The following is a 24,999-nucleotide window of genomic DNA, read 5'->3' on the forward strand; positions in this document are numbered from 1 at the left end:
TTTTAAATCTTTCCTTCTTTGCACTTTGACTCTTTCTTTTGGTTCTTCCATCTTTTCTTCACCTTTTCCTTAAATTTTTCTTCTTCACTTTTGTTATTGTTCCTTAAATCTTTCCTTCATCCATTATTCTCTCCTTCCTTCTCTTTGCTTAAATCTTGTCTCTAGTTGTTTTGATTTCTCTGAGTTTTCATTTGTTTTTCTGAGTTTTTCTGTTTGTTGTTTTTCCAGCGACCACATGTTCTGTCTGGCCATCTGTGTGTGTGTGTGTGTGTGTCTGTGTGTGTGTGTGTGTGTGTGTGTTTGGGTGTGTACATGTGCACCGGTCAGATGGCCTGTGTGTGTGTGTGTGTGTGTGTGTGCGTGTGTGTGTGTGTGTGTGTGTGTGTGTGTGTGTCGGACATTCATACATTGGGTGAATCATCGTCTCTCTCTCTGTCTGTCTGTGTCTGTCTCTCGGCCGCCCACATGTCGGAGCTGTGTGACTCAGTCGGACGGAGTCACGTCGGGGAATAAAAAAGTTCCACTCATAGTTTGAGAAACATTTCTGCCATTAGCTGAGGCCTTCAGGTCCAACACTGTTCCGACCAGGAACATTAAGAATATTCCAGTCCAGACTGGGAATCTCACTGTGTGTCGGTGTGGCTAGGTTAGGAATGTCATTAACTAATAATAATTATTTTGACTAAATAATAAATATAGAATAATAAATGGTAGTGACTAGCCAAGGAATGCTAATGCTGCTGGTGTTAACTCTAACTGCAGAAATGTCCAGGAACACACGGGTTTATTCTTGGTAGGACATGTGTCTTTGTTTTCTGTCCGCTCACACTTTCTAAACCAGACCCATCTCGGTCTATTTACTGGCCACCAACAGTTTACAGTTTGTGGCTAACACCTTCTGCTAAACTTTAGGGCTGTTTATCTGGAGCCATGAATTACTGCTAATTAGCATGTTAGCATGCTAAATTTAAACATGATGAGCTGACCTTGGCGTGCTATTACACACAGCAGTTTGTTGTGGCTAAGTTTGTCCTGAGGTTCTTAAAATTTATCTGTGACAAGTGTGTGAGCAGCTATATATCAATGCAATATATATAAATATATCTATATATACCAGTGTAAAATATAAATGTATCAGTATATGTAACACACACACACATATATATATATATATATATATATATATATATATATATATATATGTATATATATATATATATATATATACATATATATATACACAGTGGGGCAAAAAAGTATTTAGTCAGCCACCAATTGTGCAAGTTCTCCCACTTAAAAAGATGAGAGAGGCCTGTAATGTTCATCATAGGTATATACCTCAACTATGAGAGACAAAATGAGAAAAACAATCCAGAAAATCACATTGTCTGATTTTTAAAGAATTTATTTGCAAATTATGGTGGAAAATAAGTATGTACACTGCGAACACCAGCTGCTAACAGCTAATTTAGCTAATTTACTTTAAACCTTTGAAGTAAAGATTTAAAACTTAAAATACTTTAAATCTGAACAGACGTTTCCAGAAAACAGGCCCCAAAAATGAATAAATTCTAGGATTTTAAAGTTTCTTTCAGCGTCACTAATACAGCGACAGCTAAGTGCATGTGAGTGGGTGCACTGTAATCAAGAGCAGCTAGCGGCTGATCCAGCTAATGTTTTCCAACCCAATGTAAAGTCACTGTAGAGGAATAAAGCACAAAAACACAGGGCTCAGGTTGCAGCATAACTCGCTGTATTAATGTGCTGAGACTGTGCAGAACTCCATTGAGAACCTTCCTGTTTTTCAGATTTATTAGCAGTAAGACCGTCCTCCCTTCAGCCTGCTGCTGCCTTTGATTCACACACAACCTCCGTCTGTTTTCCCATTTTTCTGGCGTTCGTTTTCCTTTGGGAAAGGTCTGGGGATTCCCTCCCTCTCCTCCTTCCCAGGATGAAAACATCCGTCTGCTCCCGCTGCCCCGTGACCTCGTGTGATTTTAGGAAAATCCACATCTGCGATTCATAAAACAGAGTCAACAAAGTCAGTCAAAAAAAGACAGAGAAATTTAAAGAGGATGGAAAATGCAGGAAAGTGTGTGGTGGTTTTTATGAAATTTCATTTAAAGAGAGAAAAACATGGAGAGAATGAAATGAAGACAGATGGAGGACATGACGGAAGGGTGGGGTCTTAATGAGAGTCATTACAGCTGCAAACAGGGACGGTGAGTCACCTCCGAGCAGCTGGAGACAACGGGATCCGTTCAAACAAGAGAAGCAAGTTCCTGCTTTGCCAAAGTCCTCGTGTTGTCCTCACTTTGCCACAAAGTCCCCGCTTCATCAAGAACTTCCTCTCTGTTTTAGACTCTTATTTTGGTGACGTCTTTCCTCACCTCTTGTCAATTGTTCATTCAGTTTGTTTTCTGTTTGCATCTGTTCTAGTTTGTTTGCTGATGTTCCTGGTTTTCAGGCCTGGGTCCTGACTCTAGTGAAACGTTTTCTATATCCTTCCTGATCCGAGTGTCTCTGTTGGATCCATCTCTGTCTGACAGGAGGATAAAAACCAGGAGCCCACATCCTGTCCAGACTGGAGGCGACAGGTGTGTGTGTGCATGTGTGCATGTGCCTGTGCAGAACAGTGCATCGTGGGTCACGGCAGCTTTAATGTCATATCCAGCTGCTGCAGCTCCGTCCAGTTCCACATCTGGAAGCGGTTTCCGAAGACACTCCCACCGGACGTCATCGGAGGGATTCCCGGGACCTCGACTCTGTTGGCTCTGATGAGGTGTTTGAGTTTAACACATCGCCCCTGAACGCCGCTCACTTCATTACCCTGTGGCCTGTTTGTGTTTATTCCGGATTGTTTTGGTTTGGGTCCGGACCATCCACACATTTAGTGCCAGTGACTTTGAAGAACTCCAAGAATAACGTGAGAACATTTTAAACTGAAGGCAGCTGGTTTCTCCGAGAACAATCAAAGTTCCAAGAACAAAATCAGAATATTCCAACTTGTTCTCACAACAAGATTCTTGAAATATTCCGACTTTATTCTTGGAATATTTGTTAACGTTTCATATCTCTCTTCCAAAAGGTCACTGACAGAAACTGGAACACTTTCTGGTTTTTGACACATACTGACATGTTCCCCTCCCGCAGTTTCTGAGTCCACAAAAACCCACACATGCACACACACACACACACACACACACACACACACTCGACCCTCCACAATAAAAGTATCATTTCCACCCAGACACTGACCTCAGTGACGGCGTCTGGAAGGAAAACTCTCCAGATGTTGGGGAATAAGGGACTCTTCAAGAGCCGGCGTCTTACGTACATCCGACTTACACACACTCTCCAAGTTCAACGTGGAGGCAGCCAAGCAGGCGAGAGGAGTCCAGCTGCAGCGTGGAGACCACCTCCAGTCAAAAACTCCACCAAGGAGTTGATCCCTTTTATTACTGTTAATTTCCACTGATAAAAGGCTAAAGGACCAGTCTCATTTCTTTACCAGCTGTTCACACATTGTCACTGTGACACAGCAGTTCTTTTAAAAGACTAGAACCAGCCTTATTCTGTAACGTGCTGACAGGAACTACTGTTAGTCTGATGTTCACTGGGTGACGGACACACTGTTTTTGTTTACACTTAATGCTGCTGGGTTTAACATTGATGTTACTGAAGCTGTAACAACTAGACTTTATTTGGTAACTTATATAACTGTCAGTCCTTCCTATGTGAAGGGAGTGACTGAGGGGGCGTAACTGGAAGTGGTCTGCATGCAGCAGCTGGGTGATACTGCAGCAGCCTGTCGTTCAGGTTTCTTTCAGTTTTTACAAACTCCTGCTGATTCAGATTGGAAGCACAGATGTGGTAGTTTGGCTCCACTACTGAAGGTTCTTAGAAATGAGCCTCCTTCCATTTAAACACTGAAACACATCAAAAACATTTAATTATTGTGTTTTTATTGATTTTCACAGAAAAATATAAAGATTTTCAGTTGGGACTGAAGTTATTTCACATTTCATAAATATCTTTCAAAAATTTGAAAACGTGCTAAAATACTGTCGATTCAGATTAATGTGTCAGCCTTTAGGAAACTTCACAGATGCTGATGTTGGTCTGTAGTAAAAGCTTTTCTCTCGGTGGCGGGTCACGTCATTTCTCCGATCAGGACACGTCGCTCTGGACCGCGGCGCCCGACTCAAGCAGCGCCTTGATGATGTCATCACTGTAAGACAAGGTGCGGCGCAGCACCTCCACGGTGTGCTGGCCAATCAGAGGAGGCGGTGTTGGCCCTCTGGGGGGGAAGCTGCTGTAACGGACTGCGGGGCCTGTAAACAAACAAACAAACAGAAAACAATAAGGGGGGTTGCCTCATGGGAACGTCCCTGACGATCAGTGGATCAGCGTCATGGTGAGGAAAACTTTAAAAAGTGATCAAACTGAAGGATTTGAAAGATTTATCTGCAGGAGACGTGTGTGTGTGTACGTACTATTTCTACCTTTGTTAGGACCATCTTTAGTATAAATGCATTTGATTAGGTCTATTTGGCAACATGAGGACATTTAGCCAGTCCTCACTTTTTCAGACTTTTGTTTGGGGATCAGGTTTTAGATTTAGGGTTAGAATTGGGTTCAGGGTTGGGCATAGATCTTGTCTATGAGTGTCCTAATAAAGACAGGAATACGTTTGTGTGCGTGTGTGGACTCACCAGGTACAGAGATCAGTCCAGACGTCGGGTGGTCCATCTCCTGAATCAGACCGTTGTGTTTCACCTGCAAACAGACAAATGCTTCAGAGACTCAGACAGAAACCGGGACAGTGTGTGGTATGGCTCGTCTTACTTGTGCATCGTCAAAAACCTCCCGGATGCTTTTAATTGGTCCGACAGGAACACCGGACCCCTCAAACTTCCTCAGCCAATCAGCTGTGGTCTCCTGCAGAAACTTCTGTGACAGCATGCCGAGCAACTCTGTGCGGTTCTGGACCCTCAGCTTGTTGGTTTTGTACTTTGGCTCCTCTATCAGCTCTGTAAGCTCCAGGACCTGCAAAGTCCAAACACAAAAAGCCTGTCATGGTTTACCAACTCCACCTGGTCCAGGATGCGGTTTGGATCTGATTCTCACCCGACAGATGCTGTGGAACTGTTTGTCGTTTCCTGCAGCCACCACCATGTGTCCATCTCTGGTTCTGAAGCCCTGAAACCAAGATGAAAAGAAACACAACTGGACTCTGGTTCACCAATATGTCCCCATGTTCCTACATGGTCCCTACTTTGCTTGGAAAATTCTGGTTTTGTCCCCACTGTTCTGAAATTAGCTCCTGGCTAATGTGGCAGGAGCAGCAGAACTAATAAATGTTGGTAAACACATAGGAAAGGTAAACCCAGAATTGAGGCTCCAGTTCTGAGGACAGTGTTACCTGATAAGGTACAATGCTCTCATGGGCCGTCCCCCAACGCCGCGCCTCCTTCCCAGCATTCAAGTAGTTGGCAGCAACATGGCTGAGGCAGGAAACCTGAGGGAGAGAGACGGGCCTTAAGTCTGACACCGGGAACCACATTGGAGACCTGGAATCCTTACCTGTGATGACAGCAGGTTGCAGTCAATGTGGACTCCTCTCCCAGTCCGGTGCCGCTGCAGCAGAGCGGCCATGATGGCTCCGTGTGCATATAGCCCCGTCGCCAGGTCGGTCATGGCAACGCCAGGTCGCACCGGATCGCCATCCTGCCAGCACAGAAAGACTCCAGGCTTTAGCAAAGATCCAGAAGGGTTAGAGGTAATGGATCTGGATTAGACTCTGACCTCTGGACCTGTGATGTACATCATTCCTGATACGGCCGAGGCGATGGAGTCATAACCTGGACTCTGAGAGTGAGGACCTGTCTGTCCATAGCCTGAGGACACAGAAATGACATTTCTGTCTTTGTGGGGATGTTTGTAAAAAAAAAACAGAAACCAAGAACCAGCAAAAAAAAAAAACTAACGTTAAAGTAGCACAATATACAAAAAAACAGCGAAAATAAAGAGCACCAGCTCAGGAAGTGGTGGTAGTACCTGATATGGAGCAGTAGACCAGTCCGGGGTTGGTTTCACTCAGCTGGTCATAGCCGAGCCCCATCTGGCACAGTTTCCCTGGCAGGAAGTTCTCCACCAGCACGTCGCAGACCCCCGCAAGCTAAAAAAGACAGATCTTAGACAGGGGACTGGCAATATTGAAAAAAGACCTGCCCGCATCGAGGACTCGTACCTCCTGGATAATCCTGGCCCCTCTGGGATGCTTCAGGTCCACAGCAATGCTCTAGAAAAAGGAAAAGGTGCTTGTCTCTGCACTGACTTTGATTCAGAGGCATTTTCAAGTCCGGACTCACCTTCTTGTTCCGGTTGACACTGAGGAAGTAGACACTCTCCGACCCGACGAAAGGGGGACCCCAGGTCCTGGTGTCGTCACCTGCTCCTGCCCAGCACAAAAAAAAAAATCAACAAGTTAAGTGACAAACAGACATACCATGTGAGGCAGTAGCGACTCACCAGGTCTCTCCACTTTAATCACCTCTGCCCCCAGGTCCCCCAGGATCATGGTGGCAAAGGGTCCAGCCAAGACCCTGTAAAAAACAATCTGAGGTCAAGTGTGGAACATTAGCAGCTTCCGTGGCGTTAGCTCACAGACTAGCTGTCAGGAGGCTTAGCTTGGAGACTAGTGGTCGGGTCCTGGGCTTTAGCTCTGATGCATGAGCCCAAAACTGAATTTGTGATCCAGACCCCCTGCTGGACAGATCTGCCCCCTAAAGCCTAAATGGACTGTAAAAACAACTCTACATTTTAAACACCTCTTAATATCGTTAATACATAAAACATGAATAAACTAAATTATAAAAAATGAAGACGAGACTTTAAAAAGTAGAAAGAGGTTCTTGGTATGTGATACAGGTGGATGGGACACAGGATCTATCCCTGGTTTTTACTTTTTATTTTAATTCTTGCAGGAAACCAGAACTCATTCCCTCACTGTGCCCAGTCTGGGGCACCTGGACTTGAAAATGATCCAACCCGATCCCGGACGTCCCAGTTCCCCAGAACCTTAATCCGCACAAAAGAGGCGCACGTGGTTCCTGCGGATTCTGTGATTGGACGCATCAAACACACAGGAAGTGGTACCTGGTCAGGTCTAGGACTCTGACGCCGTCCAAAGGTCGGACGCTTCCTCCTGTCCGGGTGAGACAGACACAGATCAGACTTTGACCCGGGACTCAATAATCAATAATCAATAGTCGCTCCTGGCGCCAAAACCTGTCGTTTAACCACCTTCTACGTTTCCTTGGCAACAGGCGCGTTACTTTATTTTCGCGCCGCATTTTGTTTACTTTTCTTCGACCAGGTGTTAGCGCGTGGTTCACCTGTGTGCCTGCGGGACATCCGGGTTCCTCCGGCTGACCCGGGTGTCCCCGAGGGGTCCCTCCGGTAAAGAAGGGTCCAACCGCGGGGCCGCAGAGACGCTGCGACACGGGCCGACATGTTTCCCGGTTAACGCCAAGCTACGGGCTGACGTTACCCCACTTCCGGGAATAGTTAAAAATAAAAGCCCATAAGAAAGTTTTTTTTTTCTAAAATATATATATACATATATATATATATATATATAATGATTTATTTTACACAACAAACGTAAAGAAATTGATTAATATATATTAATAAATAAAGTGGACCCGGAAGCAGGTAAAGAAATGTAAAAAGTAATATAGTTGATATAAGTTTTAAAAAGCCTAAAAATGATTCCTGAAAAGTAAATATAAATAAAAGTAAACAAGTTAAAATCTGTTTTTGGAAACCTTTTATTTTGAAGAATGTGAATCATCCAGATTTTTATTTATCACAGGAGGAAGTGGGACCTTTAATTTGTAATTGTAGTACCACTGATTCAAACAAACAAAAATAATTTTTTTGAACTTCTTAACTAAAACATGTAATCATCACAAACAGGAAGTGAAACACAGCATCTTTTCATAATTAAAGCTCAGCTATTTGGCTTTTTTCAAACATTTACGAAAGAAAAAGTTTTATTTTGAAGTTCAAAACAGAAAAGTAAATCAAGATGGCATCACTGGGCGTGAGTAGGGTTCAGGTAGCCCCTCATGGTGGAGATGAGGCCACTCTCCTCCTCTAGGGTCAGGTCCAGGTAGTCGTCCTCATGGCGGGAAATGTCGCCCAGGACCTCGTTTACCAGCTCATCATCCTCTGGAAAGAGAAATTAATCAAATATACTAAAAATATAAATTAAAGTTTATTATAGTGTGTGAAAAAAGCAGAATCACTAAAATATTCATAAAATATTAAACATTTGAACAAACACTGATCCAAATCTGACCTGCTGAGGTGGACGTGGAGGCAGAGGCTGGATCCTCGGATGACGGGGACGAGGAGGCCGAGGAGGTGGAGGGAGGGGTCAGGACACCCTGGTTGTCCAGCAGCAGCTGAGTTGCCGATGGGATGTCTCCACCCGTGAGCCGCAGCGCCGTTTCTGACAAGTCCCTGTCGAAGCCCAGGTCCACCAGCTGTTGGGGGACAGAGATGGGCAGGGTTTAGTCTCTGACAGGGACCCAGGTATTACACTCAGACCTGAAACCAGCTCCTGTCATACCTGTTCCACTTTCTCTGGACTCATCACCCCCACTGTGTTGTTGTTGGCTGGACTTGAGTCCAGGAGGATCTGGAGAAGGAAGCAAAGAGACAAAAGTTTTTTCAGGAACGTTTAAAAATATTATGGGGGAATTGTCTGATTTTCAGGAAATTTTATAATGTTTTTATAAAATAACTTTTGTTGTTTTTCCTTTTCCCAGGAATTTCTTTCAAATCTTTTGGAAGACCAGACTCTGACCTCTGAGGCCCTGTTGATGTCTCCATCAGCATGGTGCAGGGCTCGGGCAGCGTCGTTCCTCGAGTATCCAAGCTCTGTCAGGGTGGCAATGGCCTCCATCCTGGTCCTGCGTTTCATTCGCTCACGCTGCCTCAGCTCCTCCCGCTCCTGAAACACGCCAGAAAGCTGTTGGTGGGATGCTCTTAAAACGTGGCGGGGATGTTCCAGCAAGGACTCACCTGTCTGCAATTGCTGATGTGGATTGCAGCCTTCTGTGGGTCCCCACCACAGGCCCGCAGTCCGAGTCTGACCTCTCGCTCAGTGAACCCCAGTGCCATCAGCTGTTCCACCTTGTCAGAGTCCAGGCACAGGCGGTTGTACAGGAGCTCCACCTGGAAAAACACTGGAATGTCACAGGGAAAAAAATCAGAGAGACAGGAAAAATAGGAGAAAAGGTGGGACTTTTACTTTGGAGAGCTGTTGGCGAGCCTGCGAGTCGTCACCGTTGAGGTAGGACAGGAGGCTCTGGAGGAGGTACAGCCGCAGGAACAGCACTTCCTCTGTGCCGCTGTTACCCTGGAAACACACGCAGAAAAGTTTGCAAAGGTACGTTAAAAAGAAACCAGCTGGAATTTGTTCAGCTTAACAACTGGCACTAATGGTAACATTAGATATAGTTAACAACAATTAGTTATAGTTAACAACAATAATAAACACAAAGGTAACAAATACAGTGAGTGAATCTTTTTTAACATGTTTAAACAGTGTTTAACGTTAACGTCAAGTTTGACCCTACAGCTAATGTAACCAGCTCTATCTAGTTTTGAGTAGTTACCTTTAAATAACTTCATAAATTAGTTGTTAGTTTACATTTCATGTTTGCTAAAAGTTGAATCCTGTTTTTTTTTTTTTTTTCACTTGGCCTGACTTTGATGCGGAGCAGCCGCTGCCGCTGTTCTCCATAACACTGCAGGAAACAGCGCTCGGCCCGCTGCAGTCGGCTCCCTGCGTCGCTCAGGCAGTGCAGCGCCTCCAGGGCCCGGTAGCACCACACGATGTCCAGCTGCAGGACGGCGTAGTTGTCCACAGAGCTGAGCAGCGCCGAGTCAAACCCGCTGTGGAGGAAACGACAAAACAATATCATTAGCTAACATTTCTATTTTGGTGGTTTTTTTAATGTTGACATTAGCGCTTCAGCACCTGAAGTGCTGGTCAGCCTGGAGCAGGTGACACAGGGCGTCATCGTACTGTTTCCTCTTCATCAGGGACCGTCCTTTCTCGTGGAGCCCCATGGCGAGGATCAGAGCCTGAGGACGCACACACATACACACTCTCAGTCTGTGTGTGGATGATGTCACTGTGATGAAAATACAGAAAAACAAAATAAAAAACCTTTCTCTCCCGCTCCGGGATCTTCAGGGGGTTTCCCTTCTGGTCAGCAATCTCCAGAAAGGGCGTTGTGTCGGGGTCTTGGCTCCCATCTGAAAACCACCACAGGGGGACTAGCTTAGCTTAGCTGAAAGGCTAAAAATAGGGAAAATCTGCTGGCTTATCTTAAAGGCTGGAAATGGGGGACAGCTAGCGTAGTTTTGGGTGGACCTCGCTCTGACAGAATCTGGAAGCCCTTCTGGGATCTCTGGAGGCTCTCATTGTGGTTCTTCTTCTCGTCTTGGCTCAGCTGCTGCTTCATCCTGGTGTCGCTGACCCGCAGCACCATCACCTTACTGTGGTTCTTCACACCTTGAAGGTCCAGACGCTGGTCTGGGGAGGTCCAGAGAGAAAACAGTTATTTATCTACAGTTTCCAGTCAGTGCTGGACTGGTTATAGTGGATTATGGACTCACCTAAAGACAGAGTCTTCCCGTTCAGGATCAGTTTTATGAACCTGAGGCCAAACTTTTCTCCAATCCTGCAGCACAGAAACAAAAAGCCCTGTGAGGGATCAGAATTTAAAAATTAATTCCGTAAACTGTACAAGACGCCCCACCTGTCCACCACCTCCTGCACCAGCACATCCAGCCTTGTCTCCAGGTAGTCCTTCGCCTTCAGATCCTGAAAAACCAAACATAGATTAAATGACTGGGCTGGAAATTATGCAGAAACCACATCTGAGTTCTGATTTTCTATGTTGGCTTCTAACACATCATCTGTAGCAAATGTGAGTCAGAACCAGGGCTGGACGATTCATTAACACTAGACAACAACCGTCTACAATGACCTAGCTGTCCGGGGGGGTCAGACTAAGTTCCAAACCATGCACCTTTTTACAGTCTTTGGGTAACTGCAGCTCCAGCGTGGCCACGCTGGTCTCCCTAAATGTCTGATTCCTCTTGCCTCTCTTTACCGCCTGGACTCGGATGGACTCCAAAGCACCCCCAACTTCTGCAATTGAGAGACCCATCATGAGGGCGTAGCGCTCAGCGAGCTCCTGAGGATGACAAAAAGACAGGACTTGATGAAGACTAGGGCTTTTCATTGCATATCTTGGGTCTCTGTTGGTTTCTAGTGGACCTGCATGTGCTGTGTTCCTGGCTGGTTGTCGTTGTCCAGCTGGGTGTAGGGCGGACTCCACAGCTGGATCTTTTCCTGCTTCAGCAGGTTCTTCAGCTTTGACTCTATGTTCTGCTCTGCCATTGCCCCTGCAAACAGCTGGAAAAGACAGGAAGTCAACACAAGCTGGCCAGCAGGGGAATTCCCCCAAGGACTTCCTGAGGTCTGAACCTTAAAGGAATCCTGGATCAGGATCACTTCTAGGCCTTACCTGGAGATTTATATACTTAGTGCAGTAGTAATAAACATTTTAAAACGTTTTCATCTTTCTTTTTATCAGTCATGTTCACATTTACGTTGAAGCGTTGCAATGAAAAACGCGCCCCAAGTGCATTGTGGGAAATGTAGGACTAGTAGAATACTAGCTAGTTTACCACACCTGTGTAAACTTTTCCCTAACAACAAAGCGACGTGCCCGACGTACGTCCTGAAATAACGTTACGCAAACTGACGTTTAGTTCGTGTCATTATTTAAAGAAGCAAGTTAGCAACGAGTTAGCGTCAGCTAGCGGCTAGCCGTAAACCCTGCGCGATTTACGCTGTTTATTCCGTTAAAGCTGCGCAAACACGGCAGGAAATATAAGCCTCGTCACCTGGACTAAGCCGCTGACACCGCGCTGCGTAGCCGGTCACGGTGGTAAAAATGTCGGTGAAGGCTCCGCTCGCTTCTGACGATGATGTTGTTTTGGTGGATTAGATACCCGAAGACGTCAGACGGCGTCCTGCGAGGGACAAAAGTCATGTCGTGTTTTTTTTAAGCTTTATTTATTTCTTTATTTTCTTTTTAATTTTTATTCTATTTAATAATAGGGAAACAAATGCAATTTAAAAGTTAAAACAAGAATAAATAAAATAATAAAAGTAAAAGAGCAATAGATAAAAACAAAACAAAAAGCGAAAGTGTTCAAACAATAAAAGAATAAACTAAAATCAAAAGTGAAGGTAATAAAGGCTTTTTTGTACTTTCCCACTGGCTGAGCAGGTTTTGTTGGTTGTCATCACAATAATAAATGTTTCCACATATATAATAAACATTTTATCAATTTTATTAAAAAGTACATACATTGGTATAAAAGCTAATATTTGTTGTAGACAATTAACACACACACACAAATATATATATTTGGCTATGTGTGTATATATATATATGTATATATCAGATACCCCGCTGGCATAATAAACTGGCCAAAAGAGGAGATAGGCGCCACTGATGTCATGGAGGGTTTCACCCCAAATCCAGGACCCTGAGACTGTACACTAAGAGGAAGGAAGGAGGCCAAGGACTAGTGAGCATCAGAGCCATCATCATATGTATGGACATATCCACCATGGAGCAGCAAAGATCCATGAGTACATCATGAAAATGGCCCCGAGCGATGGAATACTTACTCTCAGGCAACAGAAGCCCGATGCAGAGGAAGAAGAGCAAGAACCATCATGGCAGGACAAACCCCTGCACGGCATGTACCACCGACAGATACAAGAAGTGGCTGATATCGAAAAACCCTACCAGTGGCTGGAAAAGGCTGGACTGAAATACAGCACATAGGTACTAATCATAGCAGCACAAGAACAGGTCCTGAGCACAAGATCGATAGAGGCCGGGGTCTACCACATCAGGCAGGAGCCCAGGTGTATAGTGTACAGGAACATCTGTGCCGAGCATGGGCTGGAGGTCCCAAGGTCAAAATGGGACACACCTCCAAACGTGGTGGAGAATGACCGAGCTAAGATCCTGTGGGACTTCCAGATACAGACTGACAAACAGGTGATGTCTAACCAACCGGACATAGTAGTGGTGGACAAACAGCAGAAGAAAGCCGTAGTGGTAGATGTGGCGATCCCAAGTGACAGCAACATCAGGAAGAAGGAACATGAGAAGCTGGAGAAATACCAAGGGCTGAAAGAAGAGCTAGAAAAGATGTGGAAGGTAAAAGCAACAGTGGTCCCCGTGGTAATCGGCACCCTCGGGGCCGTGACCCCCAAACTGGGAGAGTGGCTCCAACAGATCCCAGGAACAACATCAGAGGTCCAGAAGAGCGCAGTGCTAGGAACAGCTAAGATACTGTGAAGAACCCTCAAATTCCCAGGCCTCTGGTAGAGGACCCGAGATTGAGGAAGACACACACACACCACCCATAGCGGTGAGAAGGGATTTTTATATATATATATATATTACTCACTAGAATTTCACGGGCAGGTTCTGGTGTGTTTCCGTTCCCCTCAGTACAAACTGTGTTTTAATGTCATATTTTGTCCTATAATTGTGTACATGTAGGACATCTACCTATGCCGAACTACTTTGTAGTACCTACACTTTACTGTATATTATTGCAGGTTCTTACAGGTGTCATTACTTTATTGTGATACTGTAAAAAACTGGAAAATAGGCGAATTCGGTTCATTGTGGACATTTTTGTTGTTGCACTTCGGCGTGTCTCTTTAAAGATCTACCACTTCCGGCGAGCGTCTGACAGCGTCATGGCTGCCGCTCCGGACTCTGCTCTGTACCTGGGCTTCGACTTCAGCACCCAACAGGTACCGGAGAAAACCGCATTTCACCTGCACGGTCGTTGTGGCGGAGCGTGCGGGCTGCACGCGGGGGAGACACGTGCTGACTCACCCCGCGGTTCCGAAAGAAAGAGCGAGTTTGTTGATTTGGACTTTGGACCTCATGAATTTCACTACTGACACTTGTTTCCCTGAAGCTCAAGGCCGTTGCCATCGACGACGACCTGAACCTGGTTTTCCGGGACCACGTACAGTTCGACTCCGATCTACCTGAGTTCAGGTGAGGTTTTCATTTTGTAAAGCTCGTCCACCTTTGGTTCCGTTTGTTCACGTTTGTGTGATTTGCAGGACTCGGGGCGGAGTTCACATCCACGCCGATGGACTCACCGTCACCTCCCCCGTCCTGATGTGGGTCCGGGCTCTGGACCTCCTATTGCACAAGATGAAGGTGGCGGGGCTGGACTTCACCCGCGTGCGGGCGCTGTCGGGCAGTGGCCAGGTGAGACGCTAAAATTTAGAGAAAAGCCAATGGAGTTTGGTCCATAGACACCTGTTGTCTTGCATTGACTGTTAGTGTATTTGTGTTTCTAAAACAATTTTATCAGCATTTAATTTCAGTTTTCTCTAAAATCGAAATAAAAGTGAATGGAGATTGGTGCAGACACTTTTTTTTTTTCTGTCAGCAACATGGCAGTGTGTACTGGAAAAGGGGGGCAGCTCAGATCCTGAATCGGCTTGACCCGGAACAGGATCTGCATGTACAACTGCAGCAGGACAGTTTCTCTGTGTCCGACTCACCCGTGTGGATGGACTCCAGCACTGGCCGTCACTGTCAGGACCTGCAGGCAGCGGTTGGGGGGCCAATGAGGCTGGCAGAGATCACCGGATCCAGGGCCTATGAGGTCTCACCTGTCTCTCATCTGTCTCATCTGTCCGTGTGTTCCTGTGATCAAATGTGTTTAAAGGACCAGTGTGTGTGCTTCTCTGCAGCGCTTCACTGGAAACCAGATCGCCAAATTCTACCAGGACCAGCCACAGGCTTACGAGGACACTGAGGTCAGCTGGGACTTTGTTAGACAAGCAGGGACCTTTAAAAGTAATGAAACCTGTTATGATGATGTGTGTGAATTTTCAGAGGATTTCATTGGTCAGCAGTTTCGCTGCATCCCTCTTCCTTGGTGAATATGCCGCCATTGACTACAGCGATGGTACTACAACACCCATCATGCTTTGATTTGCTGTTCTACACGTGAGTTTTTACTGATCATCTGTTTTTCAGGTTCTGGGATGAATCTGTTGGACATATGGACCAAAACCTGGGCCCGGATCTGCCTGGATACCACTGCTCCAGGTCTGGACCGGCTGCTGGGAGCACCGGTGCCCTCTTCATCCACACTGGTTAGTGCTGGTTCATTCTGGTTTGTGCTGGTCTGGGTTTCAAACACAGTTTTAGCTTCAGCTGATTGTCCTTGCTCCACAGGGCCCCGTCTCGTCCTACTTCGTGCAGCGCTATGGTTTTTCCCCGAGCTGCAGGGTCGTCGCCTTCACTGGAGACAACCCAGGTCACTGAGTCCAGACTTGGCTTCTCCTCCGGTGGCTTTCAGTCTACAGAAGTTCAACATTTTTGGTACTAAAGCGGTTTGTGTCTCTTTCATAGCTTCTCTGGCAGGAATGAGGCTCCAGCCCGGAGACGTCGCTGTGAGTTTAGCTTTAATGACTCTTCTGCTGGTTTCTGGTCTCACATGAAAACTTTAGCTTCTTATTTCTGATGCTAGAACCATCTCACACTTCTCACTGTGCTGGTTTTTCCTTACCTGCAGTAGTTCAGCAGTTTGCCTGCTAGTTTCTTGCTTCTTGCTCGTCCAGACACCTGTATGGACATGTCCTCCTAAAAACCAGTCCAGACTCCTGTTTTGGTCCTGTGTTCAGGTGAGCCTGGGAACCAGCGACACTGTATTTCTGTGGATCCAGCAGCCCCACCCGGCTCTCGAGGGTCACGTCTTCTGTAACCCTGTGGATGAGGAGACGTACATGGCTCTGCTGTGGTAGAGGCTCCTTATGTTTTGTTAGCATGAAGCTAACATAGCTCTATCTAACAGTTATTCTACCTGATGACGTTAGCCAGTGGCTAATCAACCCTATTGTTTTTAAGAGCGTGTAGCAGTGAAGTTATGAGGCGTAGTCAGTACTTAGCTAATGTAGCTGAAAGCTAATAAAGGCTAAGTAAATCAGCAGTAGTAAACAGACACTCATGTTAAGTAGCAGCTAAATAAAACCTGTTAGTATGTAGGTAACGTAGCTGACGACTGTTTCATGTCCTCAGCTTTAAGAACGGATCTCTGACCAGGGAGCGAATAAGGGACGAGTGTGCTGGAGGATCATGGGAGCTGTTTTCCGCTGCCTTGAGGGAGACGCCACTTGGAAACGATGGGAACATTGGTGAAGCTTCTGTCTTTCTTTCCATCCTTCATCCTTCAATCCTTCTCGCTCCTGATTGGTTGTCATCTGTTTCCAGGCTTTTATTTTGACAGCCTGGAGATCACGCCTCCTGTGGCTGGAGTTTACCGCTTCAATCAAGATGATAATGAGGTAATTCTCACCTGTCTCCACCTGTCCCCACCTGTCCTCACTTGGTCTCATGTGTCTTCTGCCCCCACCAGGTGTCCTCCCTGACTCCGCAGACAGACGTCCGGGCCCTGGTGGAGGGTCAGTTCCTGTCCAGGAGAGTCCACGCTGAGCGTCTGGGCTACTGCAGCAGTAAGAATTTAACTACACCTCCCATGAGGCCCCAGGTGTAACAGGAACCTGGATTTATTTCTTCTGTTTTCAGTTCCAGGAACCAGAGTCCTGGCAACAGGAGGAGCTTCGTCCAATCAGGAGCTTTTACAGGTCAGTTGTTTGATGTTTTCACAGTTGTGTTAGCAGTTTATTAGGTCAGTATGCAGAAGTTAGCAAACATTTTATAAGCATAGCTGACTTGCATATTTTTTGGAACAGTTAATTAGCATTAGCCTTGTTTGCTGGTGTAGATTTACAGTATATTAACATGTTCGTTAGCATAAGTTGACTTAGTTCAGTAGCAGTGCATTTGTTAGCAGACTGTGTTAGCATCATTTATTAGCGCTTGTCTCCCTCCCAGGTCCTGTCAGACGTGTTCAACGCTCCGGTCTTCACCATCGACGTGTCCGACTCAGCCTGTCTGGGTTCAGCCTACAGAGCCCTGCACGGTAACAGGAACAGCAGTACTGGCTATACTTCTACTGATATTTCTACTGTTGCTGACAGTACTGCAGAGGTGTTTTTGGGTTTTCATGTTTACCGTGAGTTTTATTCTGAGATGCCTGTGTTGGAGAGTGAAGCAAAGGGAGGGCACATTTAAGAAAATAGGAAACATAGGAAAGAAGGACAGATTTGAAGAAGAGGAAGGAAGGAAGTGTGTGAGGGACTGATCTGGTAGATTTAAACTGAAAACACTGATTGGTTATCAATCAAAAGGTCTTGGTTTTATTGGTTAATGACCAGGAACGTTGCCCTCTAATTGGTTTATGGTTCAGGAAGCAGACCTTTTGATTGGTTAGTGCAGCAATAAACAGACTCTGATTGGTCGCTGTTTTTCAGGCCTGGTTGCAGAGTCTGGAGTTTCGTTCTGTGACGTGGTGAAGAAGGCGCCGAAACCACAGCTGGTGGCCACGCCCCTTCCTGCTGCATCACAGGTACAGACACACCTACGTCTGTGCTTCCTTACACCCTCACATATTCCCTTTAAATACTTCTCCTTATTCCTTCCTTTTTATTATTCGCTTAAGTGCTTCCTGTAACGTCAGTTCTTTAATGTTTCCATTCCCAAAGCAAATTCACCTCCTCCTCCTCCTCCAGGTGTACGAGCAGCTGCTGCAGCGCTACGCCCTGTTGGAGGAGAGACTCGTGCGAGGGAACAGGACGAAATGTTGATGACCCAAAGCTAAAAGTGTTAATTAGCTAATGTGTTAGCATTAATGATCAGGAAACTCATTAATTACCCACTAATACAAGCTAATTAGCTACATGTTAGGACTGTTGAATAATGTGGTCTAGCCTCATTGACATATGTAATTTTTTTTAATAAAATAATCGTTGCCACGACAACGAAGTTCAAATCATTTCCAAGCAACTTTTGAAGCAGCGTGAGATTTTCAAGCCACTTCCAAACATTTTTCTCCAACAAAATTCAAATGTTTAAAGCAAATTTTAGAGATTTTTTTTTTTTGTTGCAGCGATTAAAAACTTTTATGAAAATCGGTTTTTAAAGATTTTTTTTTTTTTTTGGCGGGTTTGAAACAATGTTTTTATATACTCTATATACAATTTTAAAGAAATGTCAAAGAAATGTTTTTTATCACGATCACAAGCAGGTTTCAAACTGTCTAAGATGATTTTTCAACTTCAAGCATTACATTTTAAAGAAATTTCCTTTGTTGTGCAGTTTTCCACCCCAATCTCAAAACCACCACAAGTGCTGTCCCAGTCTGTTATTCTGGATGTTTGGGGTGGGGGTTCCTGGCTACTACGTAGGAAGGTTCTGGGGTCTCTCCCCCAGCAGAAAGTGAGGAGAGAGAGAAAGAAAAGGGGGCTGGACTAAAAGGGGGGGTTTAAGGGAATCTCACTTGGGACTTATACATGTTGGAGGACGACCCAGGGGGGACCAGTGGGTCTCTGATGAAAGGGAATATGGTGCTGTCCTGGCTTGGATGCAGCCTTGTCCTGGGGACTCTGTGTGTAGGTAAGGAGGAAAAACAGTCTTTCACTACAGAATGAGGAATTATTCCACTTTTAGAGTCATCCCTCTAAGCTGTAGCAGCTGCACAGATGGAGAATGAAGACCAGGCTTCATTATGGCCCCCCATTTTGGTGCATCCAGCTTTGCCTCAGTATCACCAGGACCTGGAACTGTGGCTCAGTTTGTGGATGGTTGTGGAAAATCTGGAGGGAGTTTCTGTTTATTGTTATGGAGCTTTTGCTGTGGTTTGGTGCATTTTAACACATGTTCATTAGGTGAAATCGACTTTTAGCCTAAAACTGCTCTATTTGATTTACTGCCTGATATTGAGGGTCTTTGTCCTAATAGAGGGGCCCTAGTTAAACATCTGTTTCAGAGTCAACCTGGGAGACAGCACCAGCAGCCTGTTTTGGCCCCTGGTTTCCCCCTAGTATGTATTCAGTTCTCAAACCAGGAGTTTATGCTGGCTGTCAAATACCAAACAGCCCTGGAAATCCTCAAATTAAAGGTCTGTCTGGTATTTTTGTTAATCCAGTCATGTTGTTGTTTACTCTCCGGTCACACTGTTGTGTGTTTTACCGTAAACTAAGCTCAGGGATTGAGTTTGTGTTTCTGCCATGCTGGTTCTGTGACCAGCACTGTAATGTCAGGAACTGGCCTAGCAGTGCTATGTGTCTATGAATGCTAGGGGCTAGCCTAAAATGCTAATGCGACAAACAGTCCAACCTGGGTCCAGCAGGGTCTTGTGGCATGAGGCTTTGTGCTTGGCCAGTTGTATAGTTTGAGGCATTGCTGTAACAGATGGATTCGGGGGGCGGCTCCGCCTCGCCTCCTCCTCCTCCTCCTTTAACCAGGGGACTAGAGGAATGAGTCTGTCTGTGCTGGGGCGGGATGTCTGGGGGACGACAAAATGGTTTTTAGGGATTCCACGGGTCAGCAGTCCATTTTTCTTTGCATGCTGTTGAACCTGCTTGAGAATTCTCCAGTTTTAGTGTTTTTCTAGAATTGGCAGGACATTCAAAGCTAATTAGCAAACGTGATGTTATTTGCCCAGTCGGCTCCTGTAATGCTCCAACATGGAAACACATACAGGCCCAAAAAGGGGGCAAACGTGCACCAAAGGGGGCAAACGTGCACCAACCACTGTTAAAGCAAAATAACCATCACTGAAATTCTGATCTGAGGTGTGAGGAAAAAAGTGGCAGCTGCAGGGCCGTCCATTAACACGCTCGTACTGCGCACGCATGTGTGAAATGCAAATGCGTGCGAGAGACTTTGTCATGCAAAATGACCACATGTGAGTTATTCAGGAGGCTTTGTGCGCCGCAGACACCAGGGGTCAAAGGTCACACACACACACATAAGACATCTGGCAGGATGTGTGTGTGTGAAACTGAGGTCAACATGCGCATGAGAAGTCGTGGGAACCCTAAAACCTCATGGTTGTGACGTCCAAAGTCCATATGGGCCATTTTCTCCCCCATGGGGCCTGGTGTTAGGACCTAGCTCATTTTCTGTCCCCCAGGGGCCAGTGGTTCAAAGTCTAGTGCTGAGGTCATACTTGTATGGGGTCCAGCAGCTCCTTTTGGCCACCAGCGTTTAGTGAGGACATTTCTGTCCCAGTAAGGACCTGGTTTCTGGCTTGAAACACCAGAGGAATCGCTGGTAGCTGCTCACTAATTCATCCCAATACAAATCCACTCAGTTCAACTTTTAAAGGCTCGTTGCTGTTTTTGTGAATCTCCTTTCTTTCTTTTCCTCATTTCTTTTCTTTCCTCCTGCATCTTCTTTCCTCTCTCATTACTTCCTTTTTGATTTTCTCTTTTCAATGATTGATTACAGGTTGATTCACTAAGGCTCATGTGTTTTTCATAATCATATCTGATGTTTATGTTCTTCCTGACCTAGTACAGTCTGACACTAAGGGACACAGGGTTCTCAAGGATGTTGGTGAGGAGGATCTGGGAGAAAGGTTCCTCAGGACAGTGTTTCCCAACCACTGTGCCGCGGCACATTAGTGTGCCGTGAGAGATCATCAGGTGTGCTGTGAAAAACGCCCAATTTCACCTGATTGGTCCAAAAATTATTTATTCAATGCAAATACTGTGTTTTCGTACGTCTCTCTATGTGGGCAGCATGCAGGGACAGGCAGAACAATTAAATTCTCTTCCACTAGATGGCAACAGGCAGTGAATTAACCTGCGTATCTAACTGCTGCTGAAATAACAGAGTCATTAGTGATGCTTCGAGCCAGACAGCGGCAGTGACACACGACGGATAAATATCCCTCTGGTCCTGGAGAACATTCTGACCCAGATGAAGGCCCAAGTATGAGTAGTAGTCAAAAGAAAATAAAAAAGGTGAGTCTTAGTGAGACTAAAAAAAGAGAGAGACTCTCTCAGCTTTGTGTTCAACCAAACAGGGCCAGTCAGTAAATGGAGACTACAGTTTCATTTTATTTCATTAAATGTGTTTTTTGACATATTTATTTGGTGACGTGCCGTGTGGTTTTTCTAATGTAAATATGTGCCGTGGCTCAAAAAAGGTTGGGAAGCACTGCCTTAGGACACCAGGTGTGAGGAAGGGACCAGGATAACAGAGCAGGTCCAGGATGGAGGGTCAACTGTCCAATGAGAATATAAAGTTTTAGAATACAGCCTTATTAGGGAATCACTTTGTAGAACAACAGGGAAGAACAGACTCAATTATCTGATTATGTCAATGATTGTTTGCATTTACTTTGCATGTCTGTATAAGTTGAGGCCTCAGCCTGATGGGAGCAAGTCTGATCGATTGTGTTCTATACTGTTTTGTTCCTTTCTTGCAAGAAACACATTCAGAAAAAGACAATCTGTCTGCTCTCCTTTTATTGCTCATCCAACGGTCCTTACTTCCTTCTCAATTTTCTCTTTTCTTTCATCCTTTCTTTTCGTCCTTATTTCCTTCTATCCTTCCTGCATCCTTAATTCTTCCTTATTCTTGCCTTGTTTCCTTCTTTCCTCAGATCCACTCACTAGTGTCATCACATCACATTCTTTTAGCTTCCAGGTACTAACCCTTCCTTTCCTGTGCCGCAGGCCTGATCCATGCGGACTCCAGGGAGTGCCTGTATTACAACGTGAACCACGAGACAGAGCGGACCAACCGGAGTGGGGTGGAGCGCTGCGAGGCCGAAGCCGACAAGCGTTCACACTGCTACGCCTCGTGGAGGAACGAGTCCGGCTCCGTGGAGCTGCTGAAGACCGGTTGCTGGCTGGACGACTTCAACTGTTATGACAGGTACTGATATGAACACGTGGTCCTGCCTGCGGTCCCAGTAGTCCTCATCCTGCCAGTGGTAGAAGTATCAGTATATGTAGTTCTAGTGGTAGTTGTAGTTTTTAATGGTTTATTCTTGAACAATTTTTATCATGTTGTGTCTCTGACCCTCAGGCTGGATTGTGTGGCGACGGAGGACAGTCCTCAGGTTTTCTTCTGCTGCTGTGAGGGTGATTTCTGTAATGAGCGCTTTGAATACCTGCCGGACACCTCCCCCAGATGTGAGTCTGACCTTTCTCAGCCTGGTTCATATTTTCACAAAATGTTTGAGTTTTTTTCTGTTGTTTTCCAGTGAGGAAATCCTCACCCCCTAGCTTGGGGCAGCTGACCATGGTGATCTACTTCCTGCTGCCAGTGGCAGTGCTGTCCCTTGCCCTGCTCGCCACTGTTTGGAGGATCCGAATCCAAAAACCTTCCTATGGACATATGGGCGTCTCTGAGGCTGGTTTTCATGATGCGGGTCCCTCTCCGGCATCCCTCATGCAGGGTCCAAAGACCCTGCAGTTGCTGGAGGTGAAGGCCAGGGGGCGCTTCAGCTGCGTGTGGAAGGCCCGGCTGCTGCAGGAGCTTGTGGCAGTGAAGATCTTCCCAGGCCAGGTACAGCTCAGTGGGTTACAGGTCAACAGGAGGTTTTCACTGCTCACTCTTACATGTCCCTGTCTACCTGACAGAATGAGGACTCGTGGAGGAATGAGTGGGATGTGTTTGCAACACCGGGAATGAGGCATGAGAACATCCTGAGGTTCATTGCCTCGGAGAGGCATGGGGAGGGCCTGGAGACTGAACTGTGGCTCATCACCGAGTTCCATGAGCGGGTAAGGGGGAATGGGTTCTGTCTGTGATGTTCCTTGTGATGTAGAGTTTATCCTAACCTGGTTTCTGTCTCTCTCCACAGGGTTCCCTCTCCGACTTCCTGAAGGGGAATGCGGTGAGCTGGTCTGAGCTGTGCCATGTGGCTGAGTCGGTGGCACGGGGCCTGGCCTTCCTCCACGAGGACATTCTACAACAGAAACCTGCCATTGCCCACAGGTCTGCCCCTAGTTTCTTTCCCCCACCCAGGTCAGAACAATTCAGTCTGACCCTGTTTTTTTTTGTCTCTCAGGGACTTCAAAAGTAAGAACATCATGTTGCGCTTAGACCTCACAGCAATCATCGGGGACTTTGGACTTGCAGTTCTCTTTGAGACAGGAAACCCGCCTGGGGAGACGCACGGACAGGTGAGCTGACTGTGGAGAAGGAAAACCTACAAGTGAACTTGCTGTTGAAATGGTATGGTTTTGTATGTGTGCAGGTGGGAACAAGGCGCTACATGGCTCCAGAGGTATTGGAAGGGGCCATCAACTTCCAGAGGGATGCTTTCCTTCGTATTGATGTGTACGCCCTTGGCCTGGTGCTGTGGGAGCTAGTGTCCCGCTGCAGCGCTGTTGATGGTAATTGTTCTGATCCTAGTAAGGACTCATAGTCCAAGTCCAAATCCTTAGATTCAAAGTCCAAGTTCAGGTTTTTAGGGGCTGAGTCAGGTCTCAGGTTTTAATCCCCCTGTTTTTAAACCAGGTCCAGTGGACCAGTACCTGTTGCCGTTTGAGGAGGAAGTCGGCCAACATCCATCCCTCGAGGACCTGCAGGAAGTTGTGGTCCACAAGAAGATGAGACCAACCTTCAAGGATCTCTGGCTCAAACACAGTGTGAGTACACCTGGGTTCTCATAACCCTTCCTGGGAACTGATTGAACCTCACACTCCAACTACTTAAATACAGTCTGAGTCCAGGTCCAGGTCTTTGAATTAGAATCTGAGTTTAGGATTTTAGAATCTGAGACCAGGTCTTCTATTCTGAATTCTCCTGACCAGTTCCTGTCTTCCCACAGGGTCTGGCTCAGATCTGTGAGACTGTGGAGGAGTGCTGGGACCATGATGCTGAGGCACGCCTGTCGGCAAGCTGTGTGGAGGAGCGGATCTCTCAAGTCCGCCGCCTCACCTCAGACCACCACCAACTCCTGGTCTCCTCCACCATGATGCCCTTTTCAATGGTGACTAACACGGATCTGGCGTGCAAAGAGTCCAGCACCTGAGAAGGGAGAGAGTTCAGAAAAACCAAAAAACTTTTTTGGAACTTTATTTTTTACTTTATCTATATTTTTGGAGGGAACTGGAAGGGGGGTTTACAATGCTCAGTAGTGAAACTGGACTAAAACCTGCTTAGTTTTTGGACTAAAGTCTATTTTTGGACTAAACTTTTTTTAATACTTCTTTGGTTTTCTGAACTTAAACAAAAAACACATCTACCTCCACTGAGTCCCAAATTCTCAGTCCTATGTAAAGAAAAACTGACTTTCATTGTTTGTTGTTTTTATTTATATTTGTGTGTTTGTTTATGATGCTGCTGATGGACTCTTCCAGATTTACCTCAACAGACTTTTCCATGTCTTAAGTATGTGGTTCTGAATTATATTAGTTTTCTTCAGTAGTCCAGGATTTTAGACTTTGATTAGAAAAGTTTTTATGCCTGAAAGTGATTCTGAAAGCAATTATGTCAAATAAAGAACCAGACTCTGTAGTCCTCCTTTGACAGAGTAGAGACTGATGGAGATGTTGGGACTTTGTTATTCAAACAGGGACTTTGCTTGAAGCACAGACTTTGTTAGCAAAGATGGGACCTTTGTCAGAAATGCGGGAACTGGGCTTGTACTAAAGTGGAACTTTGTTAGCGAAGTGAGGACTTTATTAGTGAAGTGGACTTTATTAGCGAAGTGAGGACTTTATTAGTGAAGTGAGGACTTTGTTAGCGAAGTGAGGACGTTATTAGTGAAGTGGAACTTTGTTAGCGAAGTGAGGACTTTATTAGTGAAGTGGACTTTATTAGCGAAGTGAGGACTTTATTAGTGAAGTGAGGACTTTATTAGTGAAGTGGCATTTGTTAGCAAAATGAGGATGTTTTTAGAAGGCTCCAAGGCAGCTGGACAAACTGGTGCAAAAAGCTGGTTCAGTGACTGGAATGAGGCTGGACC

At 45.8% G+C, this 24,999-nt stretch overlaps 4 protein-coding genes across 5 annotated transcripts; 2 read left to right on the top strand and 2 right to left on the bottom strand.

The window, feature by feature from the left end:
• Positions 1-3,944: 3,944 nt before the first annotated feature.
• Positions 3,945-7,552, bottom strand: sugct (succinyl-CoA:glutarate-CoA transferase). Its single transcript, XM_026292768.2, has 13 exons — positions 7,401-7,552; positions 7,162-7,210; positions 6,535-6,608; positions 6,375-6,460; positions 6,254-6,304; positions 6,061-6,181; positions 5,809-5,900; positions 5,587-5,730; positions 5,426-5,521; positions 5,131-5,202; positions 4,849-5,049; positions 4,716-4,779; positions 3,945-4,334 (listed from the first exon to the last, which is right to left on the bottom strand). Exons 1-13 carry the CDS (start codon positions 7,516-7,518, stop codon positions 4,171-4,173), a joined length of 1,332 nt encoding a protein of 443 aa, XP_026148553.1. The 5' UTR covers positions 7,519-7,552; the 3' UTR covers positions 3,945-4,170.
• A 267-nt stretch (positions 7,553-7,819) lies between these two features.
• Positions 7,820-12,134, bottom strand: nub1 (negative regulator of ubiquitin-like proteins 1). 2 transcript variants are annotated; one of them, XM_026292744.2, is made up of 15 exons: positions 12,001-12,134; positions 11,369-11,506; positions 11,118-11,285; positions 10,845-10,909; positions 10,702-10,766; positions 10,457-10,618; positions 10,250-10,338; positions 10,058-10,164; positions 9,786-9,972; positions 9,326-9,433; positions 9,097-9,249; positions 8,879-9,025; positions 8,642-8,710; positions 8,369-8,555; positions 7,820-8,238 (listed from the first exon to the last, which is right to left on the bottom strand). In XM_026292744.2, the coding sequence occupies exons 2-15, from the start codon at positions 11,489-11,491 to the stop codon at positions 8,102-8,104; spliced, it is 1,767 nt and encodes a 588-aa protein (XP_026148529.1). In that variant the 5' UTR covers positions 11,492-11,506; positions 12,001-12,134; the 3' UTR covers positions 7,820-8,101. The 2 variants fall into 2 exon arrangements, with proteins under 2 accessions (XP_026148529.1, XP_026148530.1); XM_026292745.2 differs by lacking the exon at positions 12,001-12,134 and adding an exon at positions 11,619-11,973.
• Positions 12,135-13,874: 1,740 nt separating this feature from the next.
• xylb (xylulokinase homolog (H. influenzae)) lies at positions 13,875-18,040 on the top strand. The gene is made up of 17 exons (XM_026292763.1): positions 13,875-13,945; positions 14,116-14,198; positions 14,267-14,417; positions 14,602-14,820; positions 14,909-14,974; positions 15,054-15,126; positions 15,198-15,316; positions 15,399-15,480; positions 15,576-15,616; positions 15,848-15,963; positions 16,242-16,357; positions 16,434-16,507; positions 16,579-16,675; positions 16,749-16,807; positions 17,058-17,145; positions 17,537-17,631; positions 17,795-18,040. The coding sequence occupies exons 1-17, from the start codon at positions 13,889-13,891 to the stop codon at positions 17,867-17,869; spliced, it is 1,611 nt and encodes a 536-aa protein (XP_026148548.1). The 5' UTR covers positions 13,875-13,888; the 3' UTR covers positions 17,870-18,040.
• Positions 18,041-18,625: 585 nt separating this feature from the next.
• Positions 18,626-24,931, top strand: LOC113121922 (activin receptor type-2B-like). Its single transcript, XM_026292816.1, has 10 exons — positions 18,626-18,677; positions 21,752-21,953; positions 22,107-22,213; positions 22,285-22,589; positions 22,664-22,807; positions 22,888-23,021; positions 23,095-23,209; positions 23,284-23,422; positions 23,547-23,677; positions 23,860-24,931. Exons 1-10 carry the CDS (start codon positions 18,626-18,628, stop codon positions 24,061-24,063), a joined length of 1,533 nt encoding a protein of 510 aa, XP_026148601.1. The 3' UTR covers positions 24,064-24,931.
• The last annotated feature ends 68 nt before the right edge of the window (positions 24,932-24,999 follow it).

The sequence above is a fragment of the Mastacembelus armatus genome, chromosome 20 (assembly GCF_900324485.2).
Source record: "Mastacembelus armatus chromosome 20, fMasArm1.2, whole genome shotgun sequence".
Classification (NCBI taxonomy): Eukaryota; Metazoa; Chordata; class Actinopteri; order Synbranchiformes; family Mastacembelidae; genus Mastacembelus; species Mastacembelus armatus.